Source organism: Passer montanus, unplaced genomic scaffold (assembly GCF_014805655.1).
Source record: "Passer montanus isolate IOZ18808 unplaced genomic scaffold, ASM1480565v1 scaffold67, whole genome shotgun sequence".
Classification (NCBI taxonomy): domain Eukaryota; kingdom Metazoa; phylum Chordata; class Aves; order Passeriformes; family Passeridae; genus Passer; species Passer montanus.
This window is the reverse complement of record NW_024371815.1, coordinates 2,795,630-2,817,486: the sequence shown is the minus strand read 5'-3', so window position 1 is coordinate 2,817,486 and position 21,857 is coordinate 2,795,630. Positions and strand designations below refer to the sequence as shown.

The window sequence follows — 21,857 nt, the reverse complement described above, 5'->3', positions numbered from 1 at the left end:
TAAATGCTCAGCTATTCTTTGTATGCAGATACTAGTTAGTCCTACTGATTGTCAGAGACCCCTTTATTATCAGATGTCTTTTTAGCCTTAGTGCTTATTTGTATGAGTGAAAACTCAATTTAGATAAGCATATAAAATAACTGGACATTTGTATAGAGAGTTAAACTTTGTTGTGCAGTCTTTGGGAGCCTCAGCTGTCGTGATGGGTTGGATCGGATCAGCAGTTCCAGCAGAGAACAGGCCATCAGTGACCCAGCAGGAAATGGCTGTTCATTGACAGCGTGTACTGATGAGGGAAGAAATGGAAGCACATCATTGTAGCCAGCAGCTTACAAAATGAAGTCACAGGAATTTGTGCAGGGACTGTTAGACTGTATTAACTGAAAAAGTTTGATTTTATCCACTTTCCATGAAGTTTTTTTTATGTATCTCAATGAACAGGTGAGTAAGGCATGTGCCAGTGTCGTTGCAGTTGCAGTGTGTAGGCACTGATGTAGATTTGCCTTCATATGCTGAAGGGCAAGGTAAACATCTGGGCTTTAAAGTTGTTAAGTTACGAGTTTATCCTGCTGCTACCTGTGAACAGATATCCTAAATCACCCTTTACCTACCTGATCAAGGTCAAGGTTGAGTCATATGGATAATGCAGAGACACTTAATGCCCTCCATATGTTTTACCTGTCCTGCAATAAAAGACATCTATTATTGTCAGTCTGGAAGTAATTTTGCTTTACAGAGTGGATGAGTTTGCTCTGGCTGAACTCTGTGGTATGTGATAAAGGGATGTGTAAAATATATTTCAAAATTTTATGAATTAAAAATATAGCATTTATATGTAATAACAGCTTTCCCCCAAGGTTCAGAAAGATAATATCTAACTCTGGAACTTACCTTGTGTTTATTTAGTGTTACAAAAGCTCCAAGGACCAGCAGCCCCAGATGGAGCTGTTCCTGAATGACTGCAATATCACCTATATTCCCAAAGACAGCAAAAAGAAGAAGCATGAGCTAAAAATCTCTCACCAAGGAGCAGATGCCCTGGTTCTGGCAGTGCAGAGCAAAGAGCAGGCAGAGCAGTGGCTAAAGGTAAGGGGGGATTTCTGACCAGGAGTTTCTCTACACACAAAGTGTTCACATTGCTCAGCTGCTGTTACAAACTGAGACACAGAGCAACTTCCACCCAAATCCAGACCACTTAAATCCCATCTGATTTGGGACTGCAGAAATACAGACTTTAAGTTCAGGCCTTGAAGCAATTCCTCAGGGTTAACCCAGTGCTGCTGCCGTGATGGTTTTCACTACTAATAGCAGAATAATCTGGCACAAAGAGGAGAGGCGGCAAATTCCCTTCCATCTTCTTCTCCAGTTCATTTTCCAGAAAGATTTGGTGGTTAGGGCACAGTTGTGGTGAGTGGAAGGTTCAGATTCCCTCAGGTGGAGGCAGCTGGCACCAGTACTATTTTTGGCATGGTGTCACCTTTTTAAAAAGAAGATTCTATGAGGAGATACCTGCTTGAATTGCTCTGGATGGAGAAAAACCCTTCAGCTTCCTGAAGGCCATTCAAGTTTGCTCATTCTGGTTTAGCAGCATATCATCTGTTATGGTTTGTCCTGGGAATGCAGACTTCGGAGAAAATGGGATTTTGCCATCTTCCATTCCTCTCTGTTCAGTGTCTGCAAACATGGAAAAATCCCAAGGCAAGGGCTGCAGTTACAGATCCTAACCAGATTACTAGTATTTATGTTGGACTTTGCCAGTCTCAAAGGTGGAGGTCAGTGAAGTAGTGTGGGAAACTATCACTGAAGTTGCAGTAGCAACTGTTTTAAGGCCTTGAAATCCAGCCTTTTAAATACATGTATAAGTCTGAATGCATCAGACTCATCAGGCATTCTCCATGCTGTGCTCTGATGTAACCTTATATGGTACTTATTTTTCTAAGAATAAATTGTATTTCCCCAAATACAATTGAATTAAACACATAGGAATTTCCTGATGGCAGATAGTTTTTCTGCAGAAGAGGGAGACATAAAATGCAGCTTAAGCGGTATAAATTCTGCTGTGGGCTAAGGTACTAAATGGAAAATTAATCTGTAATTTCCTATTTTGCAATATTTGAATATACCTTTTGGGGGTTTGAGGTTTTTGTGTGTTTGGTTTTGACTCTGACTTTGTATCCTAGCTTAGAAAACTCTCTATTGTCATTTTAATAACAAATAATCCCAGCCATGTATTTGTTAGCCTTCTTCTAACATCAGTATCTTGTCCTAAGTTTTAAAGTCATGCAAGTGTCCCGCTAGTTCAGCTAGCAGTTCAAAACCACTGATTGGAATGAAGAGAAGTTCATAAGTCATGTTCCCTTCCAAGGGAATTCCGTTGTAATTAGATCATAGAAACTGCACCCTTATTTCCTGAGTTGTTCTAAATTCGGGTTTAGTAATACTGAGCTCACTGGCATCTATCAGACGTTCTTTCATAAAAATTGTTGTATTTTTTAAAATTGTATATAAAGCATCCCCACACAGGCAGACAGAGTTGTACTAGATTTTTCCATATCCCAGATGCTTTCCTGCTGCTTCAAAATGAGAAGAAAAAGAGGGATTTTGTGCAGTTGCATGTTCACACAGTTGTGTATTCTGTGTGTCTGCAGAGCATTTGGAGACAGTCTGACAGCACTTTATTTAGCTCCTTCATGCTGCAAAGCTCTCTATTAATGAAATCTTTCAAGCACATGGCCCTGTTACTGTACTCAACTTCCAAGTGCTCAGTGCTGCTTCAGCCCTTTGCTTCTGCAGTACAAATTGCCTTTCCCACAGCTCTTGCAATAGTTCCAGTGTTTTTCAAAAGAAGTATGACCTTTGGAGAAATACCAAAAGCATTGCTTTCTGTATTTTTAAAAATACACCAAAATTTAAGGATTTTTTTTTATTAGTATATAAGCAATTATGTTTGGATCATTAAAGCTTTACTCAAAATTAGCTTCTGAAAATCCTCTGTGCCTTTGTGTAGGACATTCTTACACTATGAAAAAGGTCACTGCTTCTTAGGAGGTTTTAGCTTTCCCAGTCAGAGGGCCAGGGTCCTTCCCAGTGCTGTCCCTTACTTGTGATTTCTGTAGTTAATAACATGGGCAGATCCAGAGACTGACAATGAGAAAGGACTCTGCAACCGCATTTTTAGAGCATAAGATGTACTAAATGGAAAATTAGTACATCTTGGTCTAGTAAATCTTGGTCAAAGATACTGCACCAGTGTGTGCCACTTGAGGCAGGTTGTCACCCAGGAGCAATGGGTTCTCAGGAATTCAAATGTTAAGTGTCACATTAAAGCTTTGCACTTGATCCTAAAAAGCTCACAGAGTTTTTGGAGACCAGATTGTCCTTTGAAAGCTAAACCAATCTTTTTTTTTTTTTCTAATTAATGTATATAATCAGTACAGAATATGTTTATTAAGTAAATAATTAAAAAATATCTATTGGAAGAAAAATTCTAAATCAGTGTAGAATACTTTAGACCTTTTTTTTGTAAAGATGACACCAAAAAAGCCCCAACTGATAAACATAGTGCAAATTGAAGTCTAGACTGGAAACCACAAAGGGAGTTTCAGATTTACCAGCTAACAAACGCTTGATGAAAACAGATAGCTGATGTCACCAAAGAGCCTGTCAAGATTTCAGAGGAAGGAGCAAAGCTAGTATAAATTCAGGCTAGAGCTGAGATCATCTCAGTAATATGGTGGGCAACAAAAAGTGGTGGAATTTTCCAGACTTGAGTCCTAAAATGTTCCCACAAAAATGTACATGAAAAAAATATGTGCAGTTACACACTCTAACCCAAAAATGATCTTTCTCCATGCATGCTTGGGTATATGTGCATCTGTACACCCTTTTGTGGTCATGTAAGGTCTGAAATTTTCCTGTTTGTCTCAGCACATCCAACAGACTAGTAAAACTACACTTATTTGTCAGCATCCCTGGGAAATGCTGAATTAAAAATAAAAGGACCAGTAAGATCATGACCTTACAAGAGGATGCTTGTTCAGTGGCTTCGTTTGTACAGATGAATGTGCTCTGTGTGCAGAACCCTCAGACCAGGCCACAGAAAACTGCACTCAATATTAGAAATACATGGATGCCAAAGAAATGAAGTTGAGGTAACTTGTTGTAGAAGACTGGTAGGAAATGGTCACGGTGACTGGTCCCAAGGCCTTCTTTTCCTCCTGACATTCCTGCTGCAAAAATGTATTTCTGATTTATCATGCATGAGATTCAATCTATCATTCTGGAGTACTGGCCTTGATTTTCATTTTTCCCTAGCATTAGGCACTCTTAGTTAACTTCTCTGCATTTTATGGTGCCCTGCCACTGTTCAGCAGTCTCTCCAGCTGAGGGTCTGTAATTGAGCAGTGAATCTTCCAGCCATAAGGAGACATTGCTTCATGTATCACTTTGACAGTGCTCAGCCAGTTCTGAACTTGTCATAATAAGGAGGATATTTTGCCCTGAAGAGAGAATAAAACCATGGTTGGAACTGTATCCAGTCATCCAAAGGCCCTGTAATATTCCTTATAGGGCTGCTTAGCTAGTTCACCTACCTAGTTTTTCTCTCTGATAACTGCATGTTGTCTGTCATGGAAGTCTATGGAAACATCTCCTTTTTTTCACTGTCCTGAGTTTAGTGAAGGTAATCAAGTAACTTCTGGCCTCCAGTCTTTATGTGGACAGTTTTACTGAAGAGTAAACTACTGACAGAGCTGTTCTTTAGCCAGTTTATATCAGCATGAAATTGAGCTTGTAACTGTAAACAGTGTGTGGCTGCTCTTGCTTTCTATGGGAATTTCCAGCTAGAGATCTTCTACACTTCAAGCATTTCTTTCTTGGCTTATGTAATGCTCCCCAAAGAGGTTATTATGTCCATTTTGTAACTGAGTAGAATCAAGTGCTGAATGGTCAAGCCTTAAAACTGACTAAAAAAAGTGGGTTTTGGGATGTATACTTGGTGCTAGTAATTTCCATGCAGTGTTTGTTAATTTGTAAGAAACTTAAAGTATATATGACCCAAGGCAGTCGGGCCAGGTTCTTTCTCCACTGCCCATCATCACCAGCAGCAAAGGCTGTGCAAACTAAATTAAACCTCCCAGGAATTACACCCCTGTTGTTCAGTCAGATGGTTTAAAATACCTCAGTTCAAGTCACAGCAAGGTCAGTGAGTTTGCAGAAGAGCTATTTAGGGCCTCACCTGCAGAGGGAATGGACCAAACTGCACGTGGGAGTTTTGACCAGTCTGCAGGACTCTGCCAGTGGCAGAGCCAGAGGATCCCAGCTTGGCTGTGAACCAGTCTGTGTGTGTGTGTGTGTGTGACCAGCACCATGGAAAACAATACATTATTTGAGAACCAGATGTATATGTAAATTTTAAAAACCCAACCAAACTACCCACAAATACAGAACCACAAACATCCTATTTAGTTGTTTTTGTGTGTGTGTGTGACCAGCACCATGGAAACAATACATTATTTGAAAGAGCCAGATGCATATGTAAATTTTAAAAACCCAACCAAACCACCCACAAATACAGAACCACAAATATCCTATTTAGTTGTTTTCTCAGTGATAATTTTTCTGGCTAAAATCACAAATGCCAGCTGTCGCAGTCAGAGCAGAACCCGCCAGTGGCAGAGCCAGAGGATCCCAGCTTGGCTGTGAACCAGACTGTGTGTGTGTGTGTGTGTGTGTGACCAGCACCATGGAAACAATACATTATTTGAAAGAGCCAGATGCATATGTAAATTTTAAAAACCCAACCAAACCACCCACAAATACAGAACCACAAATATCCTATTTAGTTGTTTTCTCAGTGATAATTTTTCCTTGGGTTTCCTGGCTAAAATCAGAAATGCGAGCTGTCGCAGTCAGAGCAGAACCCAGGAGGGCTGGGACTTTCACCACTAGATCCTATTCCTCCTCTCTCCTACTCACAGCTTTGGATGGAAAATCATTTAAATCACCCCTAGCTCAGACTCACAGCCCAAAGTGCATCAGTGCAGCACCCAGGCTGGGGATGCAGCTCCCCTGGCACAGGGCAACTCTGCCCTTGGAGCAGCAGAGCCTCCGTCCTCAGCCTCTGGGGAGTGCCTCCTCCCTGGGCTCTGCCTGATCCAGCAGCCATATATAGCAATGAACTTCATGGCAATAATGCAGGAGAAATGATACAGGGCTTGTCTTGGTTGAGTAAGTCAGAAAAGTATTCCTAAGGGGATGCACAGGCACTAAGGAAAGGCTTACTGACTGCTAGTCTGCCAGAATCTCATCCTCACTTTGCTCAGACAAATGGCAGTAAGGCAGAAAGATTAATCTTTCCAGGCTAAGGGATACCTGAGAATAATGTTTTCCAGTACAGAAGGTAAAGGAGGTTTCTTTTTGAGACTTACAGCAGGGCTATGATGGGAATAATTTCTGCCTTTCCTGCCTAAGATTTTCCTCTAGCCGAACTCCTTGGGGCATTTCTTCTCTGCAAAACACTGAGAGGAGTTTTGCTGCTCTCCTAAGGAAGAGGTTATTGACACTAACATATGAAACAGTCCACAAGAAAGAGAAAATGAGGATTTAGTCATGCCAAAATGACAGAGTCCCAGAAAGTCAGTACTCTTCCAGCAGTAAAAACGGAGTGTTTCAGGAATGGGAAATACTGACTTACAGCTGGAGCCAAACCCTTTTCCCTGTGCTGTGTTGTACTTAAGCAGATTTCAGCTTTGCCATATTCCTATTTCCAGAGTTAAGTGGCAGAGCCAAGAGATACAGCCCATCCCATTCCTAGCAATTCCAGTATTTGTGAAACATGTGGGCAGGGGGGGGACAAGTGGGTGGGTGGGTGGCTGGCTGGATTTCTGGCCTGATTACATAAAGTAAAGCAAATGTGCAGTCAGGCTGTGGGCTTTCTGTCTTGAACTAGATCTTATGAAAAGTGTGAGCTTCTCATGGGAGTTCCATGAGAACACAAGATGATATAAAATGTTGTAATCGTCATCTATATCTATGGTATCCACCAGGAGAGAGGTCTGCAAGCTCCTCAAGTACAGGACAACTTAGAGTCTTATTCCTTAACAGGTCCCAAAGAGATCAGCAATAAGGAACTATCTACAAATGTACTTTTACTCAGAATTTGTTTGGTTTCTGTGTGGCAGGAACAGGCTAACAAGCAGCTGGCTTTCTGGTTTTACTACAAAGCCAGTGCTTTTTATCTGGAGCTTGGAACTCTAAAGTAGCCAGAAGAATCTAATTTACTTTTTCTGACTTCACATGTAGAGTAAGTGTTGGGCAAGTATTTTGCCTTCAGTCCTGATGTGTCTTTTAAAATAAGATATACAAGAATTATAGGAATTTGTCGGTGTATGCAGATAAGTTTTTTATAGTAAATATTAGTGCTTCTGTAGTAAGATAATTTTAAAGAAAGAAATATTCCAGACACACCATGTGGCAGAAATTCCACTGACTTCACCCATGGCTCAGGGCAGGGAATCTTTCCAGCTTCCTACCTACAAATATTTCTCCTCTGTGCCTTATGTCACTGCACACAATGTTGTACTCTGATTTATATCCTGATCCACCTGGGGATTCAAGGTCTAAAGCCCTCTGATGAGGGGCAGCTAAGGGAGCTGGGGCTGTTTAACCTGGAGAAAAGGAGACTCGGGGGGGACCTTTCTGTTCTCTGCAGCTCCCTGAAAGGAGAGAACCAGTCTCTCCTCTCCATATCCTGATCCACCTGGGGATTCAAGGTCTAAAGCCCTCTGATGAGGGGCAGCTAAGGGAGCTGGGGCTGTTTAACCTGGAGAAAAGGAGACTCGGGGGGGACCTTTCCTGTTCTCTCAGCTCCCTGAAAGGAGAGAACCAGTCTCTCCTCTCCAGTAGCCAGGTGGGGATTGATCTCTTCTCCCATGTAACATGTGACAGGAAAAGAGAAAATTATCTCAAGTCTCACCAGAGGAGGTTTAGATTGGATAGTAGGAAAAATCTCTTCACTGAAAGGAACAGGCTTCCAAGAAGAGGGGTGGTGGAGTCAGTCCCTGGAGATATTTAAAATACTATGTAGATGTGGCACTTGGGGACATGGTTTAGTGGTGCATTTGATACTGCTGGATTAACAGTTGGACTCTTACCTTAGGGTTTTTTTCCAATTAAATGATTCTATAATTCTATAAACACAGTTCAGGTTGCAGAAGCTTTTTCCAGGTCTGCATTTGAAAGTGGCAATTCTGAAGTCTGCTAATCGTGACATTGTAATGGTAATTGTGATGCTTCAGATTCGTCCTATGCAATACCAAAAGATTATTTTTAATGCTTTTGGTTTTGAGGCTGTCCAAAGAAATACAGGGTCTTTAGTTTTCTGATTACCTTTGCTCATATATTTTAAATATTTGAATTGATAGTCTGTTTATGATCTCAGTTTGATTTTCCTGGGAGATCACACTCTGTGTGTGTGGTGAGAAAAATGAAATTATTTCCTTTCTCTAATGTGTGAGAAAACTTAAGCTATTAGTGGAATATTTGTCTTTACAAGGTATTCTTAGTGCACCCTCCACATGATGCCATTTTATTAAAAATAACACTTTTGGGGATTCCTTTTTTCCCTTTCTGTTGGAGCTACTGAGATACATTTATTCATATTTTTAGGCATTTCATTGCAATGGATAAGAGCTTGCTGAACTCTATTCCTCACTCTCACTCACAATTACTTTTTAATTAAAGTAGTAATCTTTTGTTTTCATATGGCTCCAGAAGATGGAACACAGAAAAAACTGACAAGAATTTTTGAGTCTTGTGATTGAAATGATGCAAGTTGGCAATACTGGTGGAATGTTTTATCCTTAAAATTTTGAGCTAAAGCTATATGCATGTGAAAACCAGATTTTTAATGGCAGCTGTCTGCAAACGTAATTATAGAGAGTGCATCCAGGCAACCATTATGTATTAAAGACATTTCATCCTGGTGAGGTGGAGGAGAATGAGTTCTGTGCTGTGCATTGAACCCAATTATAGTGCACATGGAAGGTGATGAGCAAGTCTTTGCCAGTGAACCTTTTGAACCCAAATGAGGTGTTGAACCCTTGAATATGCATTTACTTTAGATCCTGCCACCAACTCCCTTTTGACAATGTGTCATTTTTTAAATTAAAATTTAATTACAGCCCAATTAAGCACTTCAGATTCTCCTTAAATATGTGGGGTGTGATAAGAGCCGGATTTACTTGAGTGCATGACTTAGCACATACTGTTGAGTTAGTGCTGCCAAATCATTTCCCTCTGTTCTGCCTGTGACTCCCATTACAATCTGCCTTTGCCAAAATTAACTGACTGTGTGGTGTGAGCAGATGCTGAAAACATAAGCTATTGAACCAGGGTCATGCAGGAGACAGAAATGAATGTTCCCAGAAACTGTACAGTCACATTTCCCTAGGAGGAAAACAGCAGTGTATTTACACCATACTGAGGAACAGTCATTGAAAAAAAATCCAGACACATGAAAAAATCTTATGATTTGGGGTAGTTCAGGGCTTTTCTTAATTCCGAGGCGCTCTCCTACAGATACATCAACATTTTGTGTTACAAAGGACACCAAGTGCCTTGAAATGCTGGTCTTGTTTCTGGAACAAAATATAGGGTAGGTCAAACAGGAAAGGATGCTGAAGTGTTTTGAGATTCTAGCTCAGAAATAAAAGTGTAAGTTTATCTCCCAGCTCTGCTTAGGTTTTTTTTTGTGTCACTGAGTGAGTGATTTCATCATTCTTTTGTTCCCGGGTTCTCTCTCTGTAAAATGGGGCTGGTGCTCTTCTTTTCTTTATGGTGTATAATGCCTGCAATTTATGATGTGCTCCTGAGTAGCATAAGGGTCTTTGCAAGCCCATAAATGTTTGATTTGTTTTAGCTTCACCTTTAAAGGGAGCTTAAGTGCTGGGAAAGGAAAAGGATGTTTAGTGCCATCCTTTGCTTTTTAGTAGTTTCCACATCAAAATTGTTCAGTTTCAAACTCAGCATGAGCTTGAATTGAGAGCCTGTTCTCATCAGCACAAGCAGTTTTAAGATGATGATGAGCTGGTGATAATTCACCCTTAAAAACCCTTAAACCCTTAGCTATGGCCATGGGGAATCGTCAAACATCTTTACTTATTGTGTATTTTTACATTTATGTAATTTCAGGTTTTTAAGTTCTTTAAATTCCATCAAAATATCAGCAAATTCCAAGTTCAAGATTTTTCTTTGACTCTTAAGTTAATGTGTAGTTATAATACAAAAATGCCCCAAAATACCACTGTGCAGTATTAACTCTAAGCTGACCAGCACTTCATTAGTTCTCTGATAGCAAAAAAAGAGCATCTGTGCAGTGCATTATACAAAACTGTTGTTTATTGGCTTGAGGTACCTTGGATCCCATTTTCTCATCATTGTAATGAAATTAGCTTGGTGGTGTCAGCTGAGTTTATATTGCAAAATTAGCTCATGGAAATCAGCAGTGCTACTGGTTTCTTCACTTAGGAGAGCCTTGGAGCTTAATCTGCTTAGAAACTGAAACCTTCCACCTCTAGACTTTATGTCTCCTTCAGGTCATGTATGAAAAGACTTAGGGAGGGAGCATGGAGAATTTGTAGTGTCAGCCTGCCTGACACCTGCCAACCCAGTTAATGTCTGTGTGATTCTGCTTCCTGTCTCCTTTCACGTCCGTGTATAATTTCTAATCACTCTGATTTGTGTTTTATGAATAATTAATAAGTTGTGCCTTGTCTCCTAAGGTTATCAAAGATGTGTGCAGCAACTGCACGGGAGCTGTAGACTCTGATGGGCCATTGTCTAGTTCTCCAGTGCACAAAGTGGAGCTGGAAAAGGTAAGGCTACCAAAATTATGAGTGCAAAATTTCTTATGATTACTCAAAGAGATGCTGGTAGGCAGTGGATGTAAATCCTTGCTGCCTTGTGTGGCTGTTTGAGGCACACAGTGCCTGTGTTGTGTTGGTCTGTTTGGCTATGTGCACACATCCTGCAGAGCTGAGGTTTCTGCCATGTCAGTTTGTTTGGACATGAGCAACCAGCAGGCTGGCTTGGATTCAGCTTCTCCTCAGCCACAGCAGGGTGGAGATTAATGGGTCTGGTACATGTGCTGAGATGCAGAGATGGTCTGCAACAAATGCAGACAGCAAGCAGGGGTGTCACTCTTGAGGAAGAATAGTTGAAGATTATATCAGGTTTTAAGGGAAAGTCTCTTATTTTGGGGAATTGAGTCCTTGAAGAGCTCCCTGGGCATGCTGAGGTCACTGTTTTGGCAGACTCTTCCAAGCATTCGTGTCTCAGTAGAGAAACTTGGCTACTCACACAAGGTACTTGGCTACTCCACTGCCTTGACTCAGCAGGATGTGAGAGCAGGAATTAGGGAACTGAGCAGCTTTGAAGTGAATGATTGGTGTATTACCAGCACCAGATTAAGCCCCTGCTCTGTTAAGACATCCATGTGAGCAAATCTCTCTGCAGCCCCTGCTTAAAAATCCCACTGACAGAGGCTTCATCACCCAGTGCCTAATGGCAAGTGCCACCCCTCTGGTGGAAGTGCACCACTGCCTGTGCTGTTTCTTTGGTCTGGGAACTGTTCCAGGATAGCCCAGAGTTCCTGGTTTCACAGGCAAAAGCTGTTGTGTTTGCACACAACTGCACAGTATTGACAAAACAACTTAAAGTATTGAAAAATAGGGTTTTTTTCTAAAATGCATGCCATGGAAAGGGGTAGTTTATCTGGTCATCCATTCTTTTTTGTGATAATCTGCACTTCTGCTTCATGGCTTCACCACTTCTGAGTAATGTGGTCATCAAAACTGTGCTGTCATAAGCTCTGTCTACTTGAACCCAGACCTCATGCATAACCATTACAGAATAATCAGTGCTAAAAATTTATTTTAAAAGCCTTTTTTGCACATATTGAAAGTACTGGAGGACCTTGTAGGAATGCACTATTTTCTGATGAGTTGTAATTGCAAATGCATGTATGAAGAATTTTTAAAGATACAGCTTTTACCCTACTCATATCTGATACATGTAATTCTTTATTGCAACATTTAGAGTCTATAAATACATTAAAATATATGGTCAATTAGGAATATTTCACTGATTTTTAACACACTTTCAAAGATGTACTATTTTATTGTTTCTGTGATTTTCTAAAGTCTGTAAAACTGATGTTTTTACTATCTCCTGATTCTCTTCCAAGTGGATGAGAGCTTGAAAGTGTGTTTTATTTCACAGTAAGTCTATTTTTGAAGGGACTCATGACATTTGATTTTATGAAGGTGCAGACATTGTATGTCAGCTGATCTCTTTGCCCCTGCAGAAGCTGTCGTTTGAGAGGCCAAGCTCAGATGGGGAAGGTGCTGTGGAAAATGGCATCACTACTGTGTGCAATGGCAAAGAACAAGGTATGTCTGGTGGAAGTAATGTGTGCTGAGAGAAAGGGAAGTACCTTGCTTTTGTCTTCCCAAAAAAGTAAAGTTTTTGAATAGTTTTGTTAGGATTCAGTTTAACTTGAAAGCTGAGCTATGTCAAGAAGGATTCCTTCAATTTTGGCAGCAACATATGATGTTATTGTGCAGGTAAAATCAATATAATTAATATAAGGAAACAGAATATAGAAGTTTGGATTTGGCCTTTTCTGTGTTCAAAAGTACAGGTTTTCAGACCCTGGGCAGCCACTAGAGGCAAATAACAGGTTTTTTAGTAACTGTATAGTGACAATATAAATAGTGGTGTAATGCTTCTAAGCAAAAAAGCTATCATTAAATACTAGAAGGAGACAACCATGCATATTTATATATATATATATATATATGTGTCTGTGTGCACAGACGCCTTCATATAGGAACTATCATATTACATATGATTATATTAAAAATACATATAGTGGTGCAATATCAGTGAGTTTTTGAGTACATAAGTGTATAATTTTGTACATGCTACTTTGGAGCTGTGCGTTTTCTGCAGTCCTTATAATCTAACAAAGGTAAATCCCAGATCCAGAGGGAGGTCTGGCCAAGTTATTTTTAATACACTCAACCCTTATGATCTCTTCCCCATCCCCCTCCCTCCTTCACAAAGCAGAAGAAATTCTGTGTCTTCCTTTACTTGCTGTTAGATGAAGCATTTTCCTGCTGCTGTGAAGTGAAGGGTAACGTGAGCTGCAGAGAGCACAATGTCAATAGTGGCCTTGGTGCCAGCGCTGTCTCACCTTTTGATCTTGTCCCTTATCTCTTCTCTGGGTCATTTTCCAGCATTTCCTGGCCATACAGATCTCTGAACAGTATGGGACAATGTCATGGTTTGTGGTTTTCTGAAACTCATGGTACATTTTTGCATTTTTTTTAACATTTTAAAATCTTCTATTAAGCTTTCATAAAACTCTGAAACCTGTGGAGAATCATCTGTGACCCAAAATCTGTGTTGGCCACAGTGTCCAGAAATACCTGGTGGCCCAGGTGCCCTGCAGAAGGTGTGATGATGCAGCTGGAAAAGCAGCCCAGCTTAGGTGCCTCAGGGAGGGTCATTTAAAATACCAGTAGCTTTTGAAAATTGACTTTCAGTGCATAATAGGAGAAATTATGGGCATTAATGACTTCAAGAAGACTGAGGTGTCCTTGATGAAGTTGTGCTGTGTGTTTTTGAAATGGATAGGAAGTGTTTAATGGAGTACGTGGGAAGGGAGGCACAGTGAATGATCGTCTCCAGCTGGCACCAGCCACCAGCCTCTGCTCTGCTCTAACCCAGCTGCTTGCTTTGCTGTGGGGAAGGAAATGAGAATAAAAGGCTTTTGTGAAAAAAATCGCTGGCAATTGGGCAATTAGTGTATTCTTTAGACTCAGAAAGATTAAGTCATGATGGCCTTATTTCTGCTGCCTCTCAATTCTGCAGGGAAAAATCCCCAGCAATTTAAAGGGAAGACAGGACAGAAAAACAAACACTACAGTGGGCTTATTCCACTGTCTGTCCATGCTTATGAGAATGATTCCTTTTGGCTTCTCTCTCAGAGAAATGAGCTTTTCTGTCTCTGGCTTTTTTCAGTGCTTTTTTCAATAGCCACAGTCAGCCTTTGGCTGCTGCTGTGTGGGATGGAAACCTGTCTGAGGGCAGGGGCTGTGCCCCCAGGCAGGGACTCCTGAGCTGGCTGGATGGGTGGCCTTCCTCCCTCCAACAAGAGAGCCTGTTGCATGTTTAGAGAGCACAATGCAAGTTGTGAGCACCCTTCCCTTGAAAAAGATAATTAGACCTGTATGTGTTGGAGTTGGCTGGGGGCAGCACTTCCAGGGCTGCCTTTCCTCCTCAGCACTGGCAGATTTATATAATCTTGGCTACAGATACAATTTCTAAATAATGTTCCATGATTGCTAACAATTAAACTAAATGATGAATTATCCCATGGTGAGTCCCAAGCTGCTTCTCTATTTGCTGTGCATTCTTCTTCCCAGCTCATCAGTTCATACAGTCATTTCTCATATGAACATTTTGTCCAATTTTTCCCTCAGTTTGTGCAAGTCCATAACCACTAAGTGTTCCCTGTTGCAAAAGGAATTGTTACGTTGGGGATAAAGATAGAGCAGCTCAATTAGTAACTATTTTAAATTAATTGTTCATTAAAGTCACATATCAGGGTAAGTTGATAGAATTTTTGCTGCCCTGTCAGTTCGCAGAGACTTCTGCTCTGCTGCCAGTTCAGGCAACAGTTTAGGCCGCTGAATGCAGTTTTTGAAGTTTATTTTGTTTGTTCTGTTTTTGCCAATAAAAGCTTGTTTTTTTCTGAATCTGTTTAGTCTTAGAAACTCTTCTTAAAAAAAAAAGTATTAGGGTTTTAATCAGGTAGGCACTTCTAACACCATATCCATAGTCCTTGCCATATTGCATTCAGCAGCTGAACCTGCTTCAGTTCTAGGAGTAGTAATATTCCTTGTATCAAGTGAAGTTAGTGGAAGCATAGACTGGATGTTAGCAAAATATCTCTTTCAGCAGAGCTTTTTCTTTCCAGTGGTCACAAAAATGGCCAACTTGTTGAATATTCATACTAATCCCACTAATTTCTTAGTAGTTAATTCATAAGTCTTATCTTTCTAAAATGTCCATTGTGATAAGATGTCTTAACCTAATTGTGCACAGAAGAAGAAATTTTGCTAAGCAAGCATATTCTGTCTTTTTTGTGTACTTAATTATTGAAGTATTTTGAGAAAAACGTTTAGGAACATTGAAGAAAACACTGAAAATGTGTCTGACTGGATTTTTGTTGCTGTGTATATGAGCTAAATTTATATACAGGTACTTCAGTCATACTCCTAAATGAGATGATGACTGCTGTGGAAAGAGACTTCAAGCTTGATTAGATTAAATAAAGTTGCAAAATAGATTTTTGCTTGTATTATCCTTCAGAATGCCATGATTTTTATAACACAGAGGTTATTAGGGAATATTGTATTTGTCTCATTGAAATCTGTAACTTTTGTACAATGTTTGTCTTTGCTTTTCCTTATGTCTTGCATAGGATCTTTTTGTCTGAACTTCTGTTTTTATTTAGGTTCTCTCTGTTGGTTGGTGTACACACACTACTAAATACACACTTCTGCTTTCTTAATAGTGAAGAGGAAAAAAAGTTCGAAAACGGAAGCCAAGGGCACTGTGACTAAAGTAACAGGGAAAAAAATAACAAAGATCATTGGTTTAGGAAAGAAAAAGCCATCAACAGATGAACAGACCTCATCAGCTGAAGAAGATGTTCCAACATGTGGTAAGTGGTTTTTCTCCTTGAGTCTTAAATGCACGTTGCTATTAAAATTTTATAGCATTCTAGCCTAGGAATTTCTCTAAAATTGCTTTTACTGCAATAATTCTTCCCCAACATTGGAAGAATGCACTCAGACTGCAAGAGGAGTAATCAAGAGTTTGTCATTTGCAAAGAGACTAAAATAATTTGACTTTTTAATTAAAAGAATAACACAGGGTCAGATATCACTGCTCTTTGCAGAAGTGAGGAAAAGGAGGAAGAAAAATGTGAACAAGAAGAATAAAGAAACAAGTGCTGTTCTCAAACAGATGGTTATAAAATGAATATAGGCTGAACTATGAAATAAATTGAGGCTACAAAGTAGAAGAAGGTTCTTGGAAAGTGATCAGGTCTTTTATAGTAGATTGTGGTTAAGGTTTTATGGAATAGCAGACAGCAGTCAACTGGCCCCAACCAGAATGATTTGAGTTTAATTATGGGTTCACAAAGTGGTACATAATGGACAAAATGAAGTAACAAATTTCTAGTAAGCTGTTTTAACTCTTAATTTTGGCCATTCCATATGACAGCTGTAGTGCACAAGGAAGTGTATAAAAAGGCATGGAGAAAACACTTTTGTTTTTATTGTAGCTGTTAAGATTTGCTCACAGTTTAAGGCATTGTGCAATGCACTTAGCTGATGTCCTCACAGCTCTGCTATTTTAAAACAATGCAATGTACTTACATTCTCCAATTTGTCTTTTGGTGCTCCAGTATTAGGTAACACACATGAATAAGATTGAACTCACCTTTCACTCATTCCCTTCAAAAGACAAAATTTCTTGGAAAGCTTTGAAGCAGTTGCCCCAGATTCTGAGTTTGGATCTTGCCCTTTAATTGACTAGAAAAGCTTAGGGAAACCCAGAAGTGTGTGATTAGGGAGCAGTTGGCAGAGCTCATTGGAGCATGAAGTGTGTTAGATGCCTGCCCAAGGTGATGGAAGCAGGTCCATGGACCACCAGAGAGAATTCATGGATTTCAGGCGGCTTTCAAGCTCTGGGCATCACATAAGCAAACTTTGATTAACTAAGTGTGTGTATATGTGTCTGTACATCAGCTAAGTACAGATGTGATTTCTTGACCAGAAGCACCGCTGGGAAAAGCTGTGTCCAGCCAGATGCATTGTCCAGAGCATCTGGCCTCCATAAGGGCTCAAACTTCCGGGCTCTCGTATTCCATTGATTATTCTGCATTACGTGAGAAGTTAACCACTGCTGTACAATCTAATTCCTCATATTTCTATCCTTAGTTTGGATATGGACATAAATACAGATTCAGCCCTTACTATATGCCTGCATTTGGCTCTACTCAACACCACTTGCAGATTTTAAAGGAAAATATATAAATGTCTAGGCTTTGGTCATTGCAGGAAGTCTTGGCTAGAAGGAGTTTCTCACCACCAGCAGTTTGGCTCAGTTCAGTGCCCTCTGGGAGGCTGCTCCATAGTTGAAAGTTTTTACACTTTAGAAGGCTCTACCTCCCATGAAGAAAGGAAAAATCCCAGCAGGGCTGCAGGTGTCACCCAGCTAGTGTAGAAACTAAAACCCACCTGCACTTGCAGTTTTGTCAAAGCTCTTGCCTACAACATCACTGCTCCTGGACTGCCTGCACTAAGCTGAAGTGCCCCAAAGGGGAGCACACTGGAGGCATTTTGGTCATGTCAGCTTGTGAAGGTTTGAGCAGAGATGTGGAGGGGGAAAGTGGGATCCTGTGTAGTTCAACTCTGAAGCAGGAAGTTTTGTAAGAGCTTTTCTGAGAGGTGCACTGGGAGCAGAGGGGAAAAACTGTCTGAAAAAAAGAACTCTCACTCCAAAACAAGTATCTGGCTTGCACAGGAAGGCTTTTTTCATTTCTAGGGATTGTAATGCAATGCACAGTGATACAGGGGTTTGTTACAGGAGGAGGGAGGAGAGCTGAAGTGTGATTATCACAAGGAGCCAAAACCAGAGGATTAAGCACATCCTCATTTTTTATAGCACCTTCCAAGATGTGCACAGTTCTGATCTGCTATATCCTGTTGGATCACACTTTGACATTGGAACCATAATGTTGGAAGGAAAACCTAGAAAAATGAATAATAAGTCATAGTTTTAATGAAAACCAAAGAGAGAGCTCTCCAACAGGATTAAATGAAAATCATGTCTGAGATAGAAGACAACTTTTTAACCTCACTTCTGGCTTTTGCAAGATACCATTTATTTCCCTCCTCATAGCGCGTTTGGAAGCAGCAACATGCTGAATTCATGTACCATTTGTAATGTGGAAGCAAAAGGAAAAGGTTTTGGTTTGGCTTTTTTTTTTTTTTTATTTTATTTCTATTTCCAAACTGTACTAAGGCAGGGGAAAGGGCATTGCTTTGAATGTAATGTTTGAGTCTGGAATGATTGTTACTATGGCACAGAGAAGGAAAACCACAAAACTCTGCCTGTTTAATGATATTATATCCTATGATATAATATGATATATGATATGATATGGAGCATGGTAAGAAAAGTGGGTGGTTTTAAAAGGAAAATTTTAATGACATTTTAATATGTAAGGATACTGTATCATAATTACCTCCTGAATTTTAAATCAATATTAATTTTATTTCTATTTGCCAAGTTAACAGTCTTTTAAGTTTTGGTTTGCAAGTGCTGCAAACCAGATGTGCATTCTTCTTTCTAAATGTAATTAGAACATAGAGCATCGACACTTCCTAGGTCATTTAAACACTGCTTTTGGATGTTACACAAGGTAGCTCAATACATACTTACATAATGCGAGCTGTGATTTTCACAGAAAAAGCTGGTCAGCCACAGTTAGCAAAGTCATTGCCCACAGAGAGGCAGAGTGAGCACACTGGCTGTGTGTGTAACTGTTTTCATCAGCGTCCCTCTCCCATTCTTACTGAAGTCCTGGGGACCTGTGTGCTCCTATATGTGCAGCTGCTGCAGGGACTGACACAGAATAGCCATTTGCACATGAGCTGGATCCCATATTTATATGCTTTTTCTAGATTATTGGCACAGTGAAAGTTTTCATTAAAAGAAGTGGGGCAGGGTCATTTACTTGTCTTCGTAAAATCCATCTGGACTTTCTATTAGAAGAGAAACAAGTTATTCAAAAGCTAGCATTACATTGAGAAGTTTCTTTTTTTCTTCCTTTTCAGAAAAAGTGAGGAGTGCAACATCTCACATTTCATTTTATTGCAGGATATCTCAACGTGCTCTCTAACAACCGCTGGCGCGAGCGCTGGTGCAGAGTGAAGGACAATAAACTCATTTTCCACAAGGACAGGACAGATCTGAAGACACACATTGTTTCCATCCCACTCCGTGGCTGTGAAGTCATCCTGGGGCTGGATTCTAAGCATCCCCTGACCTTCCGCCTGCTCCGGAACGGGCAGGAGGTCGCTGTGCTCGAGGTACAATGGCTGTGGCTTTCAGCAGCTCCCACGAGGTGGATCAGAGAAGCATTCCATACAACCTGTGTCTGTACATTCAGAAAAAACTACCCTTGGAATAATATTACTGTTGCAGAGCTGAACAATAAATATTGGAAGGAGGAAAGAAGTAGTAAATGTTGTAGACAAAGAAAGAGCTGAGATTAAATGTAGTCCAGAAATCTTCTCAGTAAAATTCTTTTCTCTTCACTGACCTCCCCTTGACCTCGTGCTAGAATATCCCTGCTCTTTCTCTAGGCACGCTTTTGTATCAGGGATATAATTACTTTGGGTAAATAACTTAGCAATAATTAAATAATGGATCACTGTTGATGAGAGCTCTAAAACTCCTCACTTTCATTTGTCTGCTATTTATGGGAACTCCTTTTACTCAGTCTCTGTCTGTATTAATACAATTACACATTTCAGAAAATGAAGCGTGCCAGCAGCCTGGTGTGTCTCTTGACTCTCCTCACGTGCACACACCTTTGTCTGTTTAGGTGGGTCAGGCTTTCTATGGCGGCTTTATTCATCATCCTGTAAAACCTGAAATGAGAAGACACTTACGAGCAGGAGACAACCTTCTGTTGACTCTCCTCACGTGCACACACCTTTGTCTGTTTAGGTGGGTCAGGCTTTCTATGGGGGCTTTATTCATCATCCTGTAAAACCTGAAATGAGAAGACACGAGCAGGAGACAACCTTCTGCTTTCAGTGGCAGGACAGGCACTTGGACTGCTTTGGGTTTCTGACTACACATCAAGTCTGGTGTCCTTGCAACCAGGGCTGTTATCTGAGAGCAGTTCAGAGAACTTGAAGACAGCTCAAGGAACTGTGGAAAGCAATGAAATACTTAAAAATAAGAAATTGAGAAACCACTATATTTGTTAATGACAGATTGTTGCCTTTCCCCCACTACTTCAATCCAATATTTGTTTTGCTACTGCTTAACTTCTGAATTGGTGACTTGAAGCAAAATCTGAAAAAAATTTCAATTATTTTAATAGTATTAATGCTTTTACTTGTGTTATCAGGAAGATGAATGCCATCATTTAGACAAATATAGCAGCATTTTTCAAAAAGTAACATTAAAATCTCTTCACTGTTTTGTTCCCTCTTGATTCTGTTTAACAGTAACTTTCTTCTCAGGAGTCATGCAATCCAGAAATCCTCCAGCCTAACATAAGAAAATAATTACGTTAAAGCTTTCAGTATTCTCAAGTCTAAAATAAGCATTACTTGAATCTAAATCCACTGGCCTTAAATGATTATTTTTTCGTCTTTTTAGTGGATTGCCCACTTTGTATTACATCATAGCTGATGAGCACATAGCTTAGTTAAAGTGCCCTCTTTCTAGCAAAGCAGATTTAATATGAAATCCTGGGGTTTTTAAGAGTTCAGTAGAATGAAACCAGAGCCTTTCATACCATATGGTAGCAATTTGTCAACCAAGAAGAATGCACATTTTGCAATAACGCTCAGCCCAGTGGCAGAGCAGAGAGCTGACCTACCTTCTTGCCCTCTCCTCACAGGCCTCCTCTTCAGAAGACATGGGCAGATGGATTGGAATTTTGCTGGCAGAAACGGGGTCTTCAACAGATCCTGGAGCTCTGCACTACGACTACATCGACGTGGAAATGACGGCAAGCGTCATCCAGGCTGCGAAGCAAACCTTCTGGTGAGAGCTTTCTGTACCCCTGCTCCAGTGCTCTGGGAATTTACAGCCATGTGTTAGCTCCACTGCCAGCACTGCTTATCAAAATCCACCTCCCCCTTTGCCAGATACTGAACTCCTGAGGTGTTTCAGCATTGCAGCTGAATGTTAGATATGTTTATGATTATTATGTTGGAAGCCTGCTAAGTTCTGTAAAAGATGCAAGGCACTATGCAACTTTACTCAAATCTTTACTGATTTTTTTCAGTAAGTCCCCTTATCAAATGCTACATTTTAATCTTCTAGTTTACCTAAAGTTTTAGGGCTATTCCTAGAAGAAAACAAATATTCTGAAATATGCAGCTACCTAATTCACATTTATTGGCAGTATTCACTGTACATACAGGGAAATATACAGCATATTATTGATCAATATATGCTGCACACTCACGGTATATAGCAAATTTGAGTCTTGGACAGTCACATAATAAGTGTTTCCTTCTCAAGTTCTTTCTGATTAATTAAAAACTTTATCAAGTTCACCCCAGTTCAATTAATTTCTGGGGTTTAATATAGGAGGTGGAAATTGAGAAAGTGCCTAGAGGGTGCAGCGTGGAAACTGTTTAAATTGCAAATCAATAGAGTGAATTCCCCATTACTGATCCTGTGCTAAAAGGAGAAATGCATACTTAGCAGATACAGTGATTTACATGTTCAAATAATTTGAGGCACTAAAGCAGTCCTTGGTGGGAAAAAAAAAAAAAAGGTTTTTCCTTGGCTAGATGAGGTTTTTATAAACAGGAGCAAAGAAACAGCGGGGACAGGGGGATGCCCTGCTGCAGTTGTTCCCCGTGGTCAGGGAGTGGGTGGCTTGAGAAGACAACTGGCAAAGGCATCATCCCTCATCCTGCTGCAAGATGACACTCCCTAGACTAATTTGGAATTTGTGT

General features: G+C 40.2%; 1 protein-coding gene across 2 annotated transcripts in view; it reads left to right on the top strand.

The window, feature by feature from the left end:
• The window catches only part of AFAP1 (actin filament associated protein 1), a 111,423-nt gene that overhangs the window by 72,629 nt on the left and 16,937 nt on the right, over nucleotides 1-21,857 (top strand). For both annotated transcript variants that reach the window (XM_039728913.1, XM_039728912.1), the window contains exons 6-11: nucleotides 907-1,086; nucleotides 10,782-10,874; nucleotides 12,365-12,449; nucleotides 15,644-15,793; nucleotides 19,024-19,235; nucleotides 20,786-20,931. In XM_039728913.1, coding sequence (XP_039584847.1) covers nucleotides 907-1,086; nucleotides 10,782-10,874; nucleotides 12,365-12,449; nucleotides 15,644-15,793; nucleotides 19,024-19,235; nucleotides 20,786-20,931 — 866 coding nt within the window. The remainder of the gene's footprint in view (nucleotides 1-906; nucleotides 1,087-10,781; nucleotides 10,875-12,364; nucleotides 12,450-15,643; nucleotides 15,794-19,023; nucleotides 19,236-20,785; nucleotides 20,932-21,857) is intronic.